Here is a 17,528-nt window from a genome sequence, read left to right as displayed (position 1 = left end):
GTTCTATTAGAGTATCTCGATCTCGCATTTGCTACACGGAGTTGGCTTTCGAATCATAACTCAGTGGTTTGTAATCCGATTCTTCTGTACTACTTCAAGGACTTTCTATGAAGATTATTCCAGCTATACACCGATTTTCAGCTCATTGCTCTAAGCGGTTTGCCTAGTAGGCGTGAAAACTAATACTTTTTTATTCATAAAAATCGATCGCGTAATTGTGATACAGGTTGGGTTTTGTGTCATATCTCCATAGTCGTTATCTCGATTCCTTTCAAACCACCAAAAAGCACTCCTACGATGGTTACTCCATCTACATAGCAATTTTCAACTCATTCCATGAAGCGGTTTACCCTGTAGGCGTGACAACAAATCGATCTTGTTTTACGCGAATAATCGGTCATAACTCCTGAACCATTCATCGGATTTGTACCAAATTTGATGCTAGGATTCGCCTTTGGACTCCCTTTCTGTGTGCCAAATTTCAAGGCGATCGGAGTACGCGTTTGCTTGTTATAGCAATTTTTGCAAGTGTGCGAAAAGACGAAGAAGAAAAAAAAACGAAGAAAAAAAAACGAAACTTTGGTAGCTCGTATCTCGGAAATGGCTTGAGCGATTGCCTTCAAATTTGGAATGTAGACTCCCCTTGCTGGTGGGCAACTGTGTAGCAAATTTGGTTCCAATCAGATAAGTGATCACCGAGATACAAAGGTGTGAAAATGACGTTTTCGTTCTTCCTTAATTTCTTTGGGCGGCCTTGTACTCAAAGGGCTGGCATTTCAGTACATTGTGTGCTCTAACCTTTGTCCTCAAAGTTAGAAGTCAAGCCTAACCCGGAGTTTTGGTCCAACCCATGTGGCAGTCATTCAGGATACTGAGTTGCTGTTATTGTTAATTACTGTGTAGAGCTCACAGAAGGAGTATAAACTCACAGAAGGAGTATAAACACACAGATAATCATACATAAAATCAGTCCGTTGGGAAGAGGTATAAGGATAAATCATGTTTAAATTGGTTCAAATCATCAAGTTCAACTAATGAATCAGGTAGAGAATTCCACAAAGTGATTTCAGAGGGTAGGAAAGAATTTAATTATGCTTTTTATTATGCTGGCATATTTGATGCAGGCCTACAGTTAGGCATCAAAGCCATGAGCAAATTGCATTCCTATGATATTTCCTGGCAGATATCAAGATATTTTCCAGGCAATATGCAAGTTAAACTCCAAGTGGTGCCATTGAATGCCCATACTAAAAGTAGTGCACATATATTATTAATAAATTTAAGATACAACTTTTAAGCATATAAGTAATTTAGGCACTAAGGCCTGGGGAAAAACCCAGTCACAATGAACCAGGAAAAAACCCATACATAATAACAATGAAATATTTGCATCTAACTAATAAGTTTTTGTGCTAATACAGCTCTGTCAGACCTTAAGTTAATAACTACATGTGTGTATTTATTATTATTTACTTTTGTGTATCTGTATATAGCTACATTAGTCAGTTTCAGTTGTTAACCCGTAGGTTTCAGCCAGATTATTTATTGCATCTTCTTCAGTGATGTCATTCCATCCTTCTTCATCTACTGGAGTTGGTTCTGCCTGTGTCCATTCAACAATTTCAGTGTTGTATGTTGCTATGAACCATTCCCAGTACTTGGGACCAGTTTGTGGGCTCTCTGTTGAAATCAACCAATTTGGGTAAATCTTTTTGTACTCCTTGTAAGGATGAGGTTCATTGTTAGTGGCTGCATTCTTGAATGTGTAATTAGCTTCAGGATTAACAGCATGAGTGCATATTTTGAGGACTAGTTTATTGCTCTCAGTGTAGGTGTATTTTCCAAGGCATCTGGGGCGGTGAATTTCTGTATAGTGGGGCTTCCCAGAATCAAGATGGTTCTCATCTGTCAGTTCACACTGTTCCTTGCAAAATGGACATTGTTCTTTGCAACCAATCAGTGAGTTGTGTAATACATTGTGAGGGGATTTTACAGAATCTGTTAACTTTTCAACAATTGCTCGTACATTTTTAAATTCAAGCAACATTTTCTTTGATTCATCCTTAAGGCTTTTAATAAGCTGTTTTGTGAAGAAGTTGAGATTATGAATACTCTGGATACCAACGATATCTGTCATCTCCTGTAGATCAATGGCTATGGTTTTGTTGATGCTGTCATGAAAGCTCTCTAGCCACACTTTCATATCTAAACTTTGAATGGATTCATCTTGCAGACCCAAGTCCTCATCAGAAATGCTCACTGTTATATCAGGGTTTTCAGTGCAGTATTGTGAATGCAAGTACTTTATTGTATCAATTATTTTAATGATAATATCATTCAGGTTTACCTCAGCAAGGTTGTACAAATTAGTATTTCCTTTGTTTTTCTTTGCTTCACAATACTGTTTAACATAAACTTTACACCAATACTTCAGACTGTTGGCAACGTTGCTTAGATAAGCAGTAAATTGTTTAAAATCTCTGGTGGCTGCTAGATCTTTCATTACCAGAACCTTAAAATAATTCTTCTTTCTGTAGTGACTGCTTTCACTTTTCATGCTGTCTACAATCTCTATCTGAAGTTTTTCAATTAGTGCCTTTACTATTGGTTTTGTAATGATACTACATATGTTCTGTACAGCTGTTTTATCATTGGAAGCTTCTGAAAACTGTGTTTCAAAAGTTCTGAAAAACACAGGTTTGAGTAGATTCATTGCTTCTATAGGGTCATTTTCAACTTCACGCTGTCTAACTTTTGCTACAAAACGTTTGTATGAATACCCAGCAACTGTTAATCCCATGTCTACATGATAATGTGGAGTAAATGCAAAGTTATTTTTTGCATTATTGAATTTTTCTATGTGGTTTCGCAATTTCATTATCAAACTAGAAATCAAACCTTTATTGAAATCTTGAACCTTTTCCAAACTTTCCTCTATCCACTCTTCTACTAAGATGAAAAAGTCATTAGTTTGGAGTTTTGCTAAACGAACATCTTCTTCATTAACATCAGCGTAACGTCCAGCAGATCCAGTTATTCCAAGCTTACTTCCTAAGTTTTTTGCATATTTTGTTAAATTTTTGGATAATCGTGTAGAGTCAAGATGAATGCGATCAATGTCCAAACGTAATGTTTCCCTTCTTTCTAAGGGCTTTTTGGTTAATTTTTCTGTAACAAGGTGACCATGAGTAGTGTACTGCTCTTCCAAAACATGGCAGATTTCCAGACTTACTTTTCGATCAGAAGTATACCTCACTGGTGGTATGTTTTGTGCTATTTCTTGTAGCCACTTTTGCCACTGTTTGTTGAAAATCTCCTCTCGCATTTTTGATGTATACTTTTCTTGCTTGGCATCTGCTGCTAAGCCAATAATTTGTGCCTGAAGTCTTTGCCGATATGATTGCTGCATGCTATCAATTTTAACTCTACCTTCACGATTGCGCTTTAGTAAATTGCAATATTTCTTTGCTTCCACTTTATGCTCTTCACAGAGACCATTTACTCGAACTTCTGTACTCTTTCGCCATTGTGCTAGTGTTTCAGATCTGTCACTCTTTTCAAAGAACTCCACCATTTCCTCACTCACTCTAACATAGATTTCATTAATTTCTTTTTCTACTCTTACCAAACAGTTGTCTACCACAGAATCAATTGCAGATGCATCACAACTGCTAATTTCATTCCCAGCTTGATGTTGCCATTCTAGAACTTTGTGTTGCAGTTCCCAAGACCACTTCCCATATTTTGTGTCAAGCTCATTGTAAGCAGTGACTTCTAATGTATTTTTAAAGCTAAACACAAATTTTTCTTGAAGAACTGCACCCCATAGTGTTTTAACCCTCAGTTGAAAGCTGCCAAAACTGCACAGGATTTTTCTCTCTTGTATTGCAGCAACTACTGCTTGCTTTAAAGTGCCTGCTTTAAAGCTATACCCAGGGTTCACTGGAGCCATTGGAGGATCTCCTTTCCACAAACTGGGAAACATGGTGACATTTTTTTCATCATCAAATTGAATAACATCTTGAAAGGATCTGTACTGACTTTCACATTTTTCTACCTTGGCTGCTGTGCTTGTCATATCATCTAACCTGTTTTGGAAATTTTGTCTACCCACCTTGCTTTTACTATCAGCCATGACCGCTGTAACATTTTGGTGCACAAAGTGACAGCTAAGCTGCATGTCAACTTTTTTCATTCGTATAAAAGCATGAACTGCAGTTTGTAGTATGTCCGTTAGCTCACCTGGTGTTTCACCGTAAATATTGATTATTGTCAAATCAGCCAGACCAATTACAAATGCTGCTAATTCATTATCATGTTTTTGAGCTTCTTTGTACTGTAGCTCAGGAGCACGTAGTCCTTCTGTGTCCACAATCAATATATGATCGGTGCCAATTCTCTTAGCAAGAGTTTTATTAACAGGCAACAACTGAAAGTAGGCTCCACGTGTACAACGTCCTGCACTGACATTAAAGTGAAGTCCAAATATGGTGTTTAAGAGAGTAGATTTTCCAGTACTTTGTATTCCCAATACAGACACAACAAAAATGGACTGTTTCTGTGAGTGAAGATCTTTCATCTTATCAATCACAGCTAATACCCATGTGATAGGGACATGTGAAGCATCTCCATCCATCAACTCCACTGGGTAACCCTCACTCATGAGCTCTGCAACTACACGTGGAAATGGTTCAACTTCATTCCTTCTATTCTTTGAAACATTTTTCAGTTGAATGTCCATTCTTGCTTCATACATCTGTCCCATTTCTCTAAAGAAGTGTTCAAGCCCAAGGGAAGCATTTACAAGCTGCTCATTTTGCTTTTTCAGTTCCTCTTTCAGTTGTAATATAGCATCAGTATCATCTGTCTGAGCTTTATTTTCTGCCTTTGCTTTAAGTAACTTTGTTCTTGTTTCTTGATAAGTGCTATGCAGATCTGGGAGGACTTTTCTTGAGTAGTCATCCAACAACATCTTCAACCAACACAGATAATACAAGCGTACATTTCCAGAATGGTCCAACAGACCATTTAAAAATTCCTTCATTACTTTAGTTGGCTTCTCTGTGAAATGAAACTGATTTTGCCTAATTGCCTTCTTTTTTGTATCCATATCAACATTGTAGTGATCGATACTGTCTGTTAGACTCTTTGCAAGTTGACGATAAGATTCTTTATCATGTATGGCCCATTTGTGCCATAAGTCTGGTCCTTGAAGAGGGAGCATTTTAAGCTTAGCTTGATGAGCAGAAATTGAAGTCACCTTCTCCATTACATTTTGTGCTAGTTTCCTTCCTTCCTTGTACCCTGTATCATCTTCATCAATCTGGATTCCAATGGCACGTGCAGACTCTACACAAGTGCTCAGACTTCTGCAGTTGCCTTTTGTGGTTTTCTGTAGTCTGGTCATTATTTCTTTACGAATTTCATTTCTTATTTGTGCATTGTTCTTGCCTTTCAGTTTAATAACCAACATACCACTTAGCATTTGTTCATGCTTCACATTTTTAAATTTTTCATTACCTTTGAGATCAGAAAACATTAGTGCCACACCGCCTGGGGTATCATTTAGCTTTTTCAACAGCTCAATTGTTTGAACATCCAAGCTGCTTTCTGTCAGTAGCACGAATGACATAAAGCTAATCTGCTGAAGAAAAGTTGTCTGCTTGGCATGCTTCCTAGCATCACCACGAAGATTAGCAAACAGTATTATATCAGAATAAAAACTGTTTGCATCATTTTTGCCAGATGGTAGATAGCAACACAACTCTGCCATTCCATCTATAAACAATCGATCTGCAGTCCCTCCTTCACAATCCCAGTGGAAGAAGAAATCCAATTTTGATTCACTGATTACTTCATTTATAATTTTAGACTTTGATTGCTGTAATTCTCCTATTTTGAAAAAGGAGATCATCGGACCAGCATAATCAACAACTCGACATTCGTTTGCAAAAATTTTACCACCTAAGTTAGATTTCCAAGCTCGGATTATTGATCTCATTCCCCATATAAGGAAATGAATATTGCCATTATGTGGGTTAGGCAAAAGGAATGGAATTGCAAGCTGGCAGGTAGATAATTTTGATAACAAATCCTGAGTCAGAAAATTGTCGCAACAATGGAGTAAAACTAATAGGACATCCAAGGGGTGGAACTCTTCCACATCTGCTAAAGCAGAGTTACCATTAATTTTTCCCTTAAACAAACTTTCTCTGCATCTTGAATCAAACATCATTATTTTTTGCAAAATGAGATGAGGTAGTACTTTGCCATCTTCTGTTTCATGAGTACTACCTAATGTCTCTTCACGAATGCTCATGGCATTACTAATCTTCAACTTTCTAGGAAATTTCTGAATAAGTCCCATTAGCCTCAGACACTCATCAAATAGTTGTTTCTGATGGCCTGGTGTGGGTTTATCATCGGGCGTAGTAGAAGCTCCAAGATCACTTTGAGGTGGATAATCAAACACAGGTTCAGAAGTTTTCTGTGTAGATATATACATATAATGCATGCGTAATAAGGTTACACTTGTGTGGATACATACACCCAATTAAGTATACTCTGCAAAGGTATCAAGATACACGTAGTGTGTCATGCAGCCAAGAAAGCTGGCATGCTACATCATGAGTATATTTACAGGAAGAACAAAACGTGATTTTTATGCATTTGTAGCTCTGTGCTCCCTTCTCAAATTGGAATCATTTTCATACTGCAAATGCCTTCATTGCACATACCAAATTTGAGTAAGATTGCCTAATGCAATCGTGAAATATGAGTCTTCAAAGCTCTGCTTAATTTCTTCATTTTTTTTGTTCATTCAAGGAGTTCGAGTGGCTTGATCGTTCTTTTCACACACTTTTATAAAATGTGAATGTGCAGTTCTGTTCTGTTCTTTTTTTAACTTTGGTACACTTTAACAATGTATTGCGGTACAATTGTTTGCCATGTTTGGTGCAGGTCTGGTTAATAGTTATAGAGCTATGGAATCTCAGTGGCAATTCTAGGCCTGACCTACAGGGGGGACAAGTAGAAACAGCATGACTAATGTTGTATGGCTTTAATATAAAATAGAATTTATTTCAGGAGAGTCTGGGGTGGAACCCCCGGAAGCTGCAGGATTTTTGCAATTTGGAGACTTGAAAACAACGTATGCTAAAAACCAGAAAAATGCTTAAAATAACAATGCCAATCTATACTGCAACGTTTCCCCAAGATTTAAAAAAAGTTATGTTTCAGCAGGGGGGCCATGGCCCCCACATGGCCCCCCTTAGAATCGCCTATGCTATGGATGATTACTTGTGTTTAAAAGGCTGACTTATCATGCCTACAGGGTAAACTACTTATGAGAATAACTTAAAAATTGGTACTATATATGTAACGGCTAACCATCATAACTCTAACCTTTTGTGGTTTAAAAGAAATCACATTGATAGCTATAGAGTTAAAGGCAAAACTAAACAACTGTAAATTGCAGGGTCAAAATAATCTAATAGAACAGTCACCTTGAGGTAAAAAGATACATGAAAATGTTGAAAAAAACTAATCAGTGTTTGAACCAGGGACCTCCACACTGAACACCCTAATCCTCAACTATGAGCCAATGCTATCATGAGTTCATGACCATTCACCTCACTTAATTTCCACTTTATGAATGAAACTTTTATAGCTAAAATCTAGTTTATAGTAAAAGTTCATAATTTCATAGTTTACCAATGGAAAATCTAGATTGTTCTAGAACATTCAATGTGTAATATAAAAATCCACACATTCTATTAGAGCATTACAAAAGTAATCAAATAAACTCGGTAATAAAGTACTATTGCAACTTCCATTGAATCAGAGCCAATAATTATTCATGTCTAATTCGTAATATTCCCAAATTACGCTAGAATAATTCGAGCATACCTTCTGCAATCAAAATTCCCAAAACTATTCCAGCATAATTCCCACAGGCCTAACTATAGCCTCCATGTATAAAACTTGAAAGGATTTGGTGATATTGTGTGGCTGCAGTAACCTTCAAAAGTCACTGTCCCAAAAAATTGATGCTCGGACAAAGTGATCTTTGTTCAGATACAGTACCTCCATCTCTACCCTTCCCATGCAATTTATATGCTTGTCATTAGTAGAGCTATCCTTGAGCTATCCCATGATATAAGCAGATTAGATTTATATTAATTAGAATTGCAGATATTGTCTGATTCCCAGACATTGTAACTGATGAATTGTTGGATACCAAAATTAATTGCAATTATAATTTCAGGCACAGCAAGTCTCTATAATTTCAGACACAGAAAATTCTTGTATTTTGTGAGTTTATGTATAGCCCTAGGTTAGAAACATATAAACATAGCTATTTAGACACCTATATACAGTGATTTTTGTCATTTCCAGATGGTAAGAATAATTACTTCATGGAGCTACAATAGATTATGTAGGTTTAGAATAGCTGCATAAAAGTATCTCAAAGTAATAATTTGAACTTATTTGAGACATGGAAGGTCAGAAATAATAAACTGCAACAATGTACAGAAGGTCGCCACTACTTAATCACCTTAGTGACTGTTCTATTAGGGTATATTAAATGCATTTAGATGCTACTATATAACAACAAATTAAATTAATATTGGCATAACTAATATTTGGTGGTTTGCTATATAATCACATAGTGATTTAGTTTGCCATACATTAGTCTCAATAGTAGGAGTGCAATTAATCCCAAATCGCATGGCCTTGTTTCTGTAATTGCACTGTAAAGTAGCGAACAAAATAGCGAATAACAGAAGCCTTTTAAGTGCAACAAGAAAGTGATATAATGAATAAATAATGGCCAGAAGTGATATAATTTAGCTTCGACCACTGACACAGGATGTCAGTGGACCATCAGTGTGCTGCCACGTGCGCCGATTCTATCATACCAACATCTGCAACTTGTATATATGTATGTATATGTACACTGTAAAGTTCATTATTATTATTATTATTATTACTAGGCCCGGGGCACATATAACCAAGTACAACCACCAATGGGGCATGTACAACAGTGCATGACCAGCACAGTGAATAGTGATAGTTACAGGTTTAACGATAAAATAATTATTTTGCAAAAAAACAAAAAAAATTCTTGCAGGCTACATAAGTACAAGTATAAGAAAAATTAGAAATTTTAAGCTACACTGTAGAGTATGGACAATGTACTTGTATATATGCAAGTAGTCAGCAAATTTTTGCCGATTAGTTAAAAGTATAACGGACCGCATATTGCTAAACTGCATGTATTCATTTAGAAGTTTATCAAGTTATCTAGCTTAACACAAGGTTCACTCACTAACTTTGTTTACATGGTATTACATGTATAGCTATATTATGTGGTTTACTTGACACATCATGTGAAGAAACATACAGAAAGTCATGAAGGAAAGAATGCTACCAGTCCGGATATGATGAAGCAAACAAGAGAAGTGTGCTTGACTTTATCCAACTAATACTGTCATGTCGTTATGAAGAAAAATTAAGCAAGTTTTTGGGTGATGTTTTATCACCAGCCACGCCCACACTGTCATTATCCTTACTATGCAGTACTATTGTGCTGTATGATAAATGTGCCCTTGGGTTGGTGCTACCGATAGTTAATAAGAGAGGAGAGTGTCTAATGCCGTATAGTCCTGTAATAGATGATTGCGCAGAAGTTAAATGGCTTCTTGTCTGCGTAACATACAGACTGGCTAGTATATTTTCGCATTTAACCACAAAGGCTATCCCAGACACAAGGGCGTGCGTTCAACCCGATGTTCAAGTTCACCACGAAGAGCATCGCTCTGTTGCGTAAAGAAGTGTGGCTGTTAACCTCGAAGATAACTCTGGGGGAGAGTGTCTGAGAAACCAATAAACACTGAACCAAAGGCGGAGTATCGCTTCGAATTTTCACTGCATCGCCATGTTACCCTACCTTTGAGCATTCTTCAATTGAAGGAGCACTGTTCCTTGTACATACAGCTCAGTCTTTAGTTCAGTCTTTGAATATTCTCGAGGATTCATCACGGTGCGGCTAAACTAATTGCAGTAAAGAAACGAACGAATACTAGAACCCTATATGTTACACAGAAAGGAAGCTGTTTAACTTCTGCACAATCATCTATTACAGGCCTATACAGTGTTAGACACTCTCCTCTCTTATTATTAACTCTTGGTGATACTGATGCAAGTTTTCATACTCAATGGAGGATTTTAATATAGTGTTACATATGGTGACTGTTTTATTAGAGTATTTGACAAGACTACAAAATCTTGTGTACAGAATTTGTGTGTGTCTGTCTGTGGGGAGGGGGGTCGGTTGTGTGGTTTCCACCCAGCCTGTGCATGGAGCTAAGGTCTGTTGGAGAGACAAGGTGAGGCAGGAACCATAGGACCTGATTCAAAAGATTCAGTACTGCCTTACCAAAGACAGATTATGTAGAGAGATGTGTGCCAGGAAAAACTGAAGAAGGTGCAGAACACTACTCTTTCTGCAGAGGAACTTGTCACCATTAATTTCAAAGTAGACAGGGCATTGCCAGACAAGTATTAAATGACATGTCTACAAGGGAGGAAGAGATAGCCATGGTTTGGTCCACTACCAATAGTGTGAGGCATCATCCAGTGGATAGCTTCACTTTAATGGTCAATGGTGTGTGTGTATGTGTGTGTGTGTGTGTGTGAAAGGAAAGTGGCATGTGCTCTGTACCCCCTCCCACCACTGTCAATAGCATTGTACACTTTCGCTTTTGATACATGCACTGTATATATGTGGAAATTTGATGTTTAATAACATATAAAATATTATAGTATTGTCAATACACTATGTACATATTATGTGCTTTGACTTCAAGTTCGGTGACACTAAACCAACTAAGGGCAGCCATACAAAGTTAATTTGACAGCATGCTTGTGGTTATGCACAACAAATGCAGAAACCCAGACCATACTGAAGAATCTCAGTGGACTAGCTTATGTATGTACATTGTTTCAAAAGTGGCAGAATGGATCAGATAAAGCATAATACAATCAGAATTTTAAAAGGAGACTACTGCAATTCATGTAACATATGCAAGGCCAAAATAATGATGATCTTATATGAATCTTATTATGCGGCAGTAGGTTGGCTCCAAAACATCTGGATAAAAACCAGTTACTGATGAGGAAGTTTAAACATTGTAATTGAGTGGACATCAGAGATACCCTTTCCACAGCAGTGTGAAAATGACAATCACAAAGTTCACACAATGTACTTATTCCTAATAGAGCAATCAACAATATGTTGTCAGTAGAATTTATTGTTTCACACTATCAGAGAGTAGCTGGGAAAGAAATAACACTTATTTTGCTTAAATTATAGTACAGTTGCCATTACAGTATTTCCACCAGTCATGAGAACTGTGTGAAAAATTGAACACAATGACCATTAACATGAAGGGACACGTACTTAGAAGCCGGACATTCAAAAGAGATCAATCTAAGAACTAGTTGATGTGACTCAACATTACTGCAAATGACAGTCAAAACCCTTCACCTTATGTGTGGTGATAAACAAAAGCTAAATAGAGCCTACATTATTGAGGTAACTTTCATCTGCTCTATTAGCGTGTCTTGATGTGCTTGACATTAGTGCTGCCACAATATGTCACTAGATATAGCAAAATCAACCATATCGGTGCAAGAGCCAAAAATGAGATAACACCAGCACAAAGTTGCTGCACTATCAGGCTAACAATTTCCATATCAAACTCCTCTTCAACTTGTCAGGTTTGCTTGTGGTAGACTGTTTTCTGGCAGCCTGTGTAACCATGCCAGATGTCTGTACAGGTTTGTGAACAGCAGGGAAGTGCTTTTGGGGTTCATGTATACACTCTGATCAGTAAGCTAAATGTGTGATGTATGTTTGTTTTGTGAGATTTCAGTCTATTCCTTACTCTGATGGGCTGTTTTGTGGTCTGGTGCCTTCAATTACCATCCTCGTCCATTTGTAGTCTATCTATTGCCCACCCTGCCACCCCCACACTCAGCCCCTGAGGACTCATGATAGAGCAACACTGGTGAAAAATCTATCTAAAATGGTGGGAAACTCTGCAAGAATTATCTTGGCCACCAGGTGTTCTTAAATGTTATGAATTGCTCCATCTTTGGTGAAAAATCCATACGTGTAGTTAGCAAGGCTGGTGAGTAACAATGCATTAAATTATTAAAATACTTTTTCTCTCAATCAGCAATGCAGTAATTTTCCAAAATCCAGTCACACATAGAAAAACTCCATATCATATATCACCAAGGTTTATGTCATGATACAAACATAATTATATCATGATAACTAACTATATCATGACAAACTCCTCCTTGTATTTAAGTTGGATGTATACCTCAAGTTAAAGTTACTCAGGTTTAAAGCATATTTTACTACAGCTGAGAAAAGTGGTTAGCACTCTATAGAAACCTTAAAACCTCAGCTTACTTTGGGGTTGAATTGTGCCCACCACTATAAAACATCAACACATACTTAATTAAATAACAAATACCATATTTCTGGCCTCCCCACATCATTGTACAGGGTACAAAGTGGTGCTACTATTGTGAAAATGTCGATATAATTGATTGGCTATATCACCACCTTGTTATCTCGATACTATCGATATATTGTGGCAACACTACTATTAGATATTTTCCTGGTGCCAGTGGCGTAGCAAGACTTTTCTGGACATAGCTATACAAACCATATAACTAGCATGCCAGTTTGAGGGAATGCACCCAAGTAATGTTGTTTTGAAAATTAGACTCACTGAAATTGAACCTGACAGTGATTTCAAAAATTTATACGACTGTTGCATTAGGGTAACTGCTCTGTTAGGATATCACAATATTTTATAGCATAAGCTTTCTACTAAATACATAACACCAAGAAATTTTTTAACTTTAGACCCTCTGAAATTGAAGGTGAGATGGATTTCAGCAGTTTAATAGAATAGCTGCTGCTGAATACTCTGATTTTCCTGACTGTTACATTAGCGTGACTGTTCTATTAGAGCAAGGGGGTGACACACAGGCACTCACTGTAGGTAGATCTACGACTGCGGTCTAAGTCAAAGGTCAAGACCACCAAAATCATGCCAATTCAATGGTCAAGGGTAAAAGCTTCCAACCCACAATCGAAAAGTGCTGAATTATCGTCAGTAAGTCACCAGTCAAAGGTCGAAAAAGGCTCTTGGTCACAGGTCAAAGCAAAATTTTGGCTGGTAAAGATTATTACCGTGGTCGCAGATCTACCTACAGCGCGTACCTACGTGACACCCCCTTGTTAGAGTATCTCGATCTTGTTATTTATGCTCGTACCTGGGCCTCGATTCCCACTACGCCTCTGTCAGCCTGGTGCTACCTTTCAGTCCTACCCCTACTTAAATTACAGAAACTTACAACACTTCTAGCCAGTTTAGTTGTAAATCTTCGGCTCACTGTTGTTTCAACCTTTTAGTGCCGCTCATCAGTAGCCATCCTTCTGGTCAAGCAGCTAGTCTATCCTAAACACCAACTTTCTATGTAGTATGATGGTACCAGTATAGTACTCTAGCCAATGGCGGTTCATTCTAATCCACTGAGTTTGTCTTGAAAAAGATCTAACACCTAGTTAAATGCGCAGTGCATAGATATGAACTGGTTGCTATAAGCTAAAACCGGTTCCGACCAGTTCTCAAACCGGTTATACAAGTTCAATGTTTATTGTTGCTCGTAGTACATATACAGCAGATTGCATATCCATTTAAAAATTGTGTGGCACATGCGCTGCTTTAATGCACACTTTCTCAAATGCAATCTTTCACAGAGCTACTTTTACAAACTGGAAATCATAGTCCCAGACGTCACTAACTTGTTCTGTGAAACAAAACATTTTCAATCTTGTGTGCACATGCACACATGTGGCACGGAATTTTTAAACGGAAATGCAATTGCTGTAAACTGGTTGCCATACACTCAAACCGGTTATACTAGAGGAATGTGTTGTAACTAACGTGTGTTGTAACTAACGTGTACTGCATTTGAACTAGTTGCCAGGTACTGAAGAGCTGTTACTATGCAAGAGAGTGTCACGTCGGCTCATGCTGTAGGTAGATCTACGACCGCGGTCAAAGTCTTGACCGGAGAAAATTTCACCTTGACCCTTGACTTGCAGCGTTTATCGTCTTTGGCCTGTGACTTGAGCATTTCTTATCGAAAATTTAGACCTCCACTTATTTTTCTATTTTCCTATATGCACCTGTGCTTGTAACCTAGTATAATATTTCTTAGTGCGTTCTACCAGCAGCTGGGAGAGAAAAATCATTTTAGTTACGACAAAATACCTGTTGGAGCTTTAAAACATCATCCTTACTTCTTGTGAGTTACGTATAATTCCGTAAACTTGATAATAGCTATGTATAGTTTTCGATTGTGGGTTTCGAACCTTCTGTATCGTCTTGACCCTTGACCCACTGTAAGAGCTATTTTGTGGCCTTGACCATTGACTTAGAGTTTGACCGCGGTCGCAGATTGACCTACAGCAAGAGCCTGAGTGACACCCCCTTGCTATGGATAGCGTTATATAGAAAACCTAACTTAGTAATGAAGAGTTGCAGAAATAAACCCGTCATTTCATTTAATGTTCGGATATCGCTTCACCCAATACCGGTTAGTGTTCTGTTCTATACCTTGTAGTTTTGTCTGTGAATTATATTTATGATGTCACGTTTGTATTATTTTTAGTACTTGGTTATATAATTATTATTATTATAGTCTTTAGGAGATTTATTTATTTATTGTTGTTTCCAAGCTAGCGTGGTTATCTACCAAGCTTCAAGAGTTTAGGAAGCTGGAAAGTAAATACAACTGAATTCCAATACAATGTACATACACTAAGTTGAATATACAGTAGCTAGTACGTATTGTTTGTAACGTACTGTGTTTGCTGCAATTTGAATTAGTGAGGGTATATGCTACTATTGGATACAGTGCTTCTTAGTTTCACTTGCCAACCCGAGTGCGAAACAATTAGCACCGATATTAGTGTGACTGCTCTACTAGAGTACCTCATGCAGTATTAACTTTGCTCGCTTAGTCTCACCATAATTATTATGTGCGTAAAGACATATTTGATTGTGGAATAATTTTCACTTCATTTAATGCCTAGTATAGAAAGCCACACTGGATAACACCATCCTTGACATTCTTAGCACTTGTATACATCAAATGTCCCAACACACGCAGAACAGTTTTGTAGCTCCCATCTTTGATGAGAAAAGCACTGGTTCACGACCATGCATGCAAACTACACGAATGCATGGAAAGAACTCACTGGGTGATGAGGCGATAGCTAATCCAGTGGCCCAATGTTACTCGTGCCTGAGACCGATGACCATGTGTATACTCCTGCCTGCTTTGCAGTAGTATCAACAACTGGCATGGTGAGCTTGTCCACTTCACTCCCTTATTTTATTTTTCTTCATCACCAAGACTGAGTTTCATTCAACCAGCTACACGGTTAATACAACCCATCCATGTGGCATTTTTCTGCACATGCATTTGAATACTGATACCTACTGTTTTGTACTACCTCTAGCAACCATGATGCGAGTGTCCTACACACTATACATGGTGCATAGTCTTTATATACTCTCCCATGCTTGCTAGTTGTGATCTTACCATACAAGCACACACATTAAATTATCTCCCTCCATTAACTTTGTTTAACAAGTTAATCTTCATTCAACATTCGGTCTCCTGTAAGCGTTTTCTTGTTTTTAACACTGAAATTCATGTTAGATGTACTAAGACCCTCCTTTAAGGTGCTTTTCATCATGTAAGATATTTCCATGATAGTTGTTAGTGGCAGCATTTTGGCTTGATACATTTATTATATGGGTAAGCTTGACTAAATAGTACTACCATACTGTTTGAGAACCCTACTAAGTAGTACGATGGTGCTATTGTACTGTTTGATAAAAATAGTAAAACAAGTGAGGTAACCTACAACTGTACTGCAGCTATTCTAGTAGATATTTACTCATCAGTTATCGCAATGCTACTGACAAGCTATACTAAGGAATAATTATCCATTAGTATATCTGCAGGTGTAGGTGACCTCCCTTGTTTCTTATTATGGTCCCTACTCAAATTTAAATTCCTAATTTTTCTCTTTGTACTTGTACAATGTACAAATATATTGATAAGCTGTGTAGTATTTTATTCATGAGGTGCTGTTTGTGCATGTAACGTTTATGCTGAATAATATTAGCGAGCAAAATATTTGAGAAAAATGCAATAAGTGATCTTAATTTGGTGGTCTAGCAGCCTGGGAAATAATTTAAATAATGGATGATGATGTTTTCATGCAATAGAGCCATTCACATGCATGAAAACAACATACCACAGAGAAACGTTTTACTGCAATAGTAGTGAGGGTTGTCAAGGCTACATACTATCCTATTCTGACTTTTGTTGAAGAATGTAAGAGTTGTACTTCCTACATTCTCTGGTGCAGATTATAATGTCTCAATTTAGTTATCATTTTCTTTGTTGGTAACCTCCTTTCCTTTCTTAATATCACCCAAGTTCCTGAACTATCAGTTAGCCTATCTTTCAACTCAAAGAAAGTCAATAGTTCCATGTTGTATGAATTATTGAGTACCAATGCATAATTAAAATGGTGAGCATTAAATTTGACGATTATATTAAATATCGCCAAATTTTCAAAATACTGAGTACGCATACATACGCACAGATTATGTGTAATGGCTAAGGAATCAGAAATCAAGATGACAGAGAATACTTACAGTGGTTTCAAGCAGTTGTTTTTGAAGTTCCTGCAGTTGTTTTATGGTTCCTACTGACTTTACAATTTCTTTCAGTTCATCTCTTTCCAATAGAAGAAATGTGGCACCATCTACTTTGTTGTCTATAGGATAAGATGTGCAAACTTTAGCAACTGTTCATGTAGTGTACATACATGCAACTAAAACAATTATATTTGATATCACACCACAAGTTGATAGTTTGCAGCTGATGAAATAAAAGTGATAAATATGTACTTGAAATATATACTCTAAATCAGGAATAATTTGCTGTCAAAAATTTCCGTCGCTGGCTGTATCGATGAAAATTAAAACAACATTATTTAACTATATGAATAATTTGCGCATGCAAATATTAACATTAGGTATTCCGTCAAAAACGTTTCATTGATTATGCCAGTGACGAAAATTTGTTGCGTTGAAAATTGAAATTTAATAGATAAAAATTTTCTACACCAAAATTTTCCTGATTTACAGTACGCTAACAATTTTATTTGCATTTAGACCACAGCAAGGTAAAATATTCAAATTCCATTTGCTGCTTACAGGTATCTAAACCCTGTACATCCCTTGTTAATGTCTTAATAGATCCCCGTCTCTGGAGCAGTACAAAACTGCAAGGTAATTACGTGCCTGTAACATTGGCGACACATGGACGTTTAACTGGTACCAAGGTGC

General features: G+C 37.2%; 1 protein-coding gene across 1 annotated transcript in view; it reads right to left on the bottom strand.

Moving 5' to 3' along the window:
- Positions 1-1,254: 1,254 nt before the first annotated feature.
- Positions 1,255-17,528, bottom strand: part of LOC136252794 (interferon-induced very large GTPase 1-like) — a 31,773-nt gene continuing 15,499 nt past the window's right edge. The window contains exons 7-8 of the mRNA XM_066045361.1: positions 16,833-16,954; positions 1,255-6,487 (exon numbers count right to left, since the gene is read on the bottom strand). Of these exons, the coding sequence (XP_065901433.1) occupies positions 1,499-6,487; positions 16,833-16,954 (5,111 nt within the window). The 3' untranslated portion in view covers positions 1,255-1,498. The remainder of the gene's footprint in view (positions 6,488-16,832; positions 16,955-17,528) is intronic.

Source organism: Dysidea avara, chromosome 4 (genome assembly GCF_963678975.1).
Source record: "Dysidea avara chromosome 4, odDysAvar1.4, whole genome shotgun sequence".
Lineage (NCBI taxonomy): Eukaryota > Metazoa > Porifera > Demospongiae > Dictyoceratida > Dysideidae > Dysidea > Dysidea avara.
The sequence above is the reverse complement of the archived record's forward strand: the minus strand, read 5'-3'. Positions and strand labels throughout refer to the sequence as shown.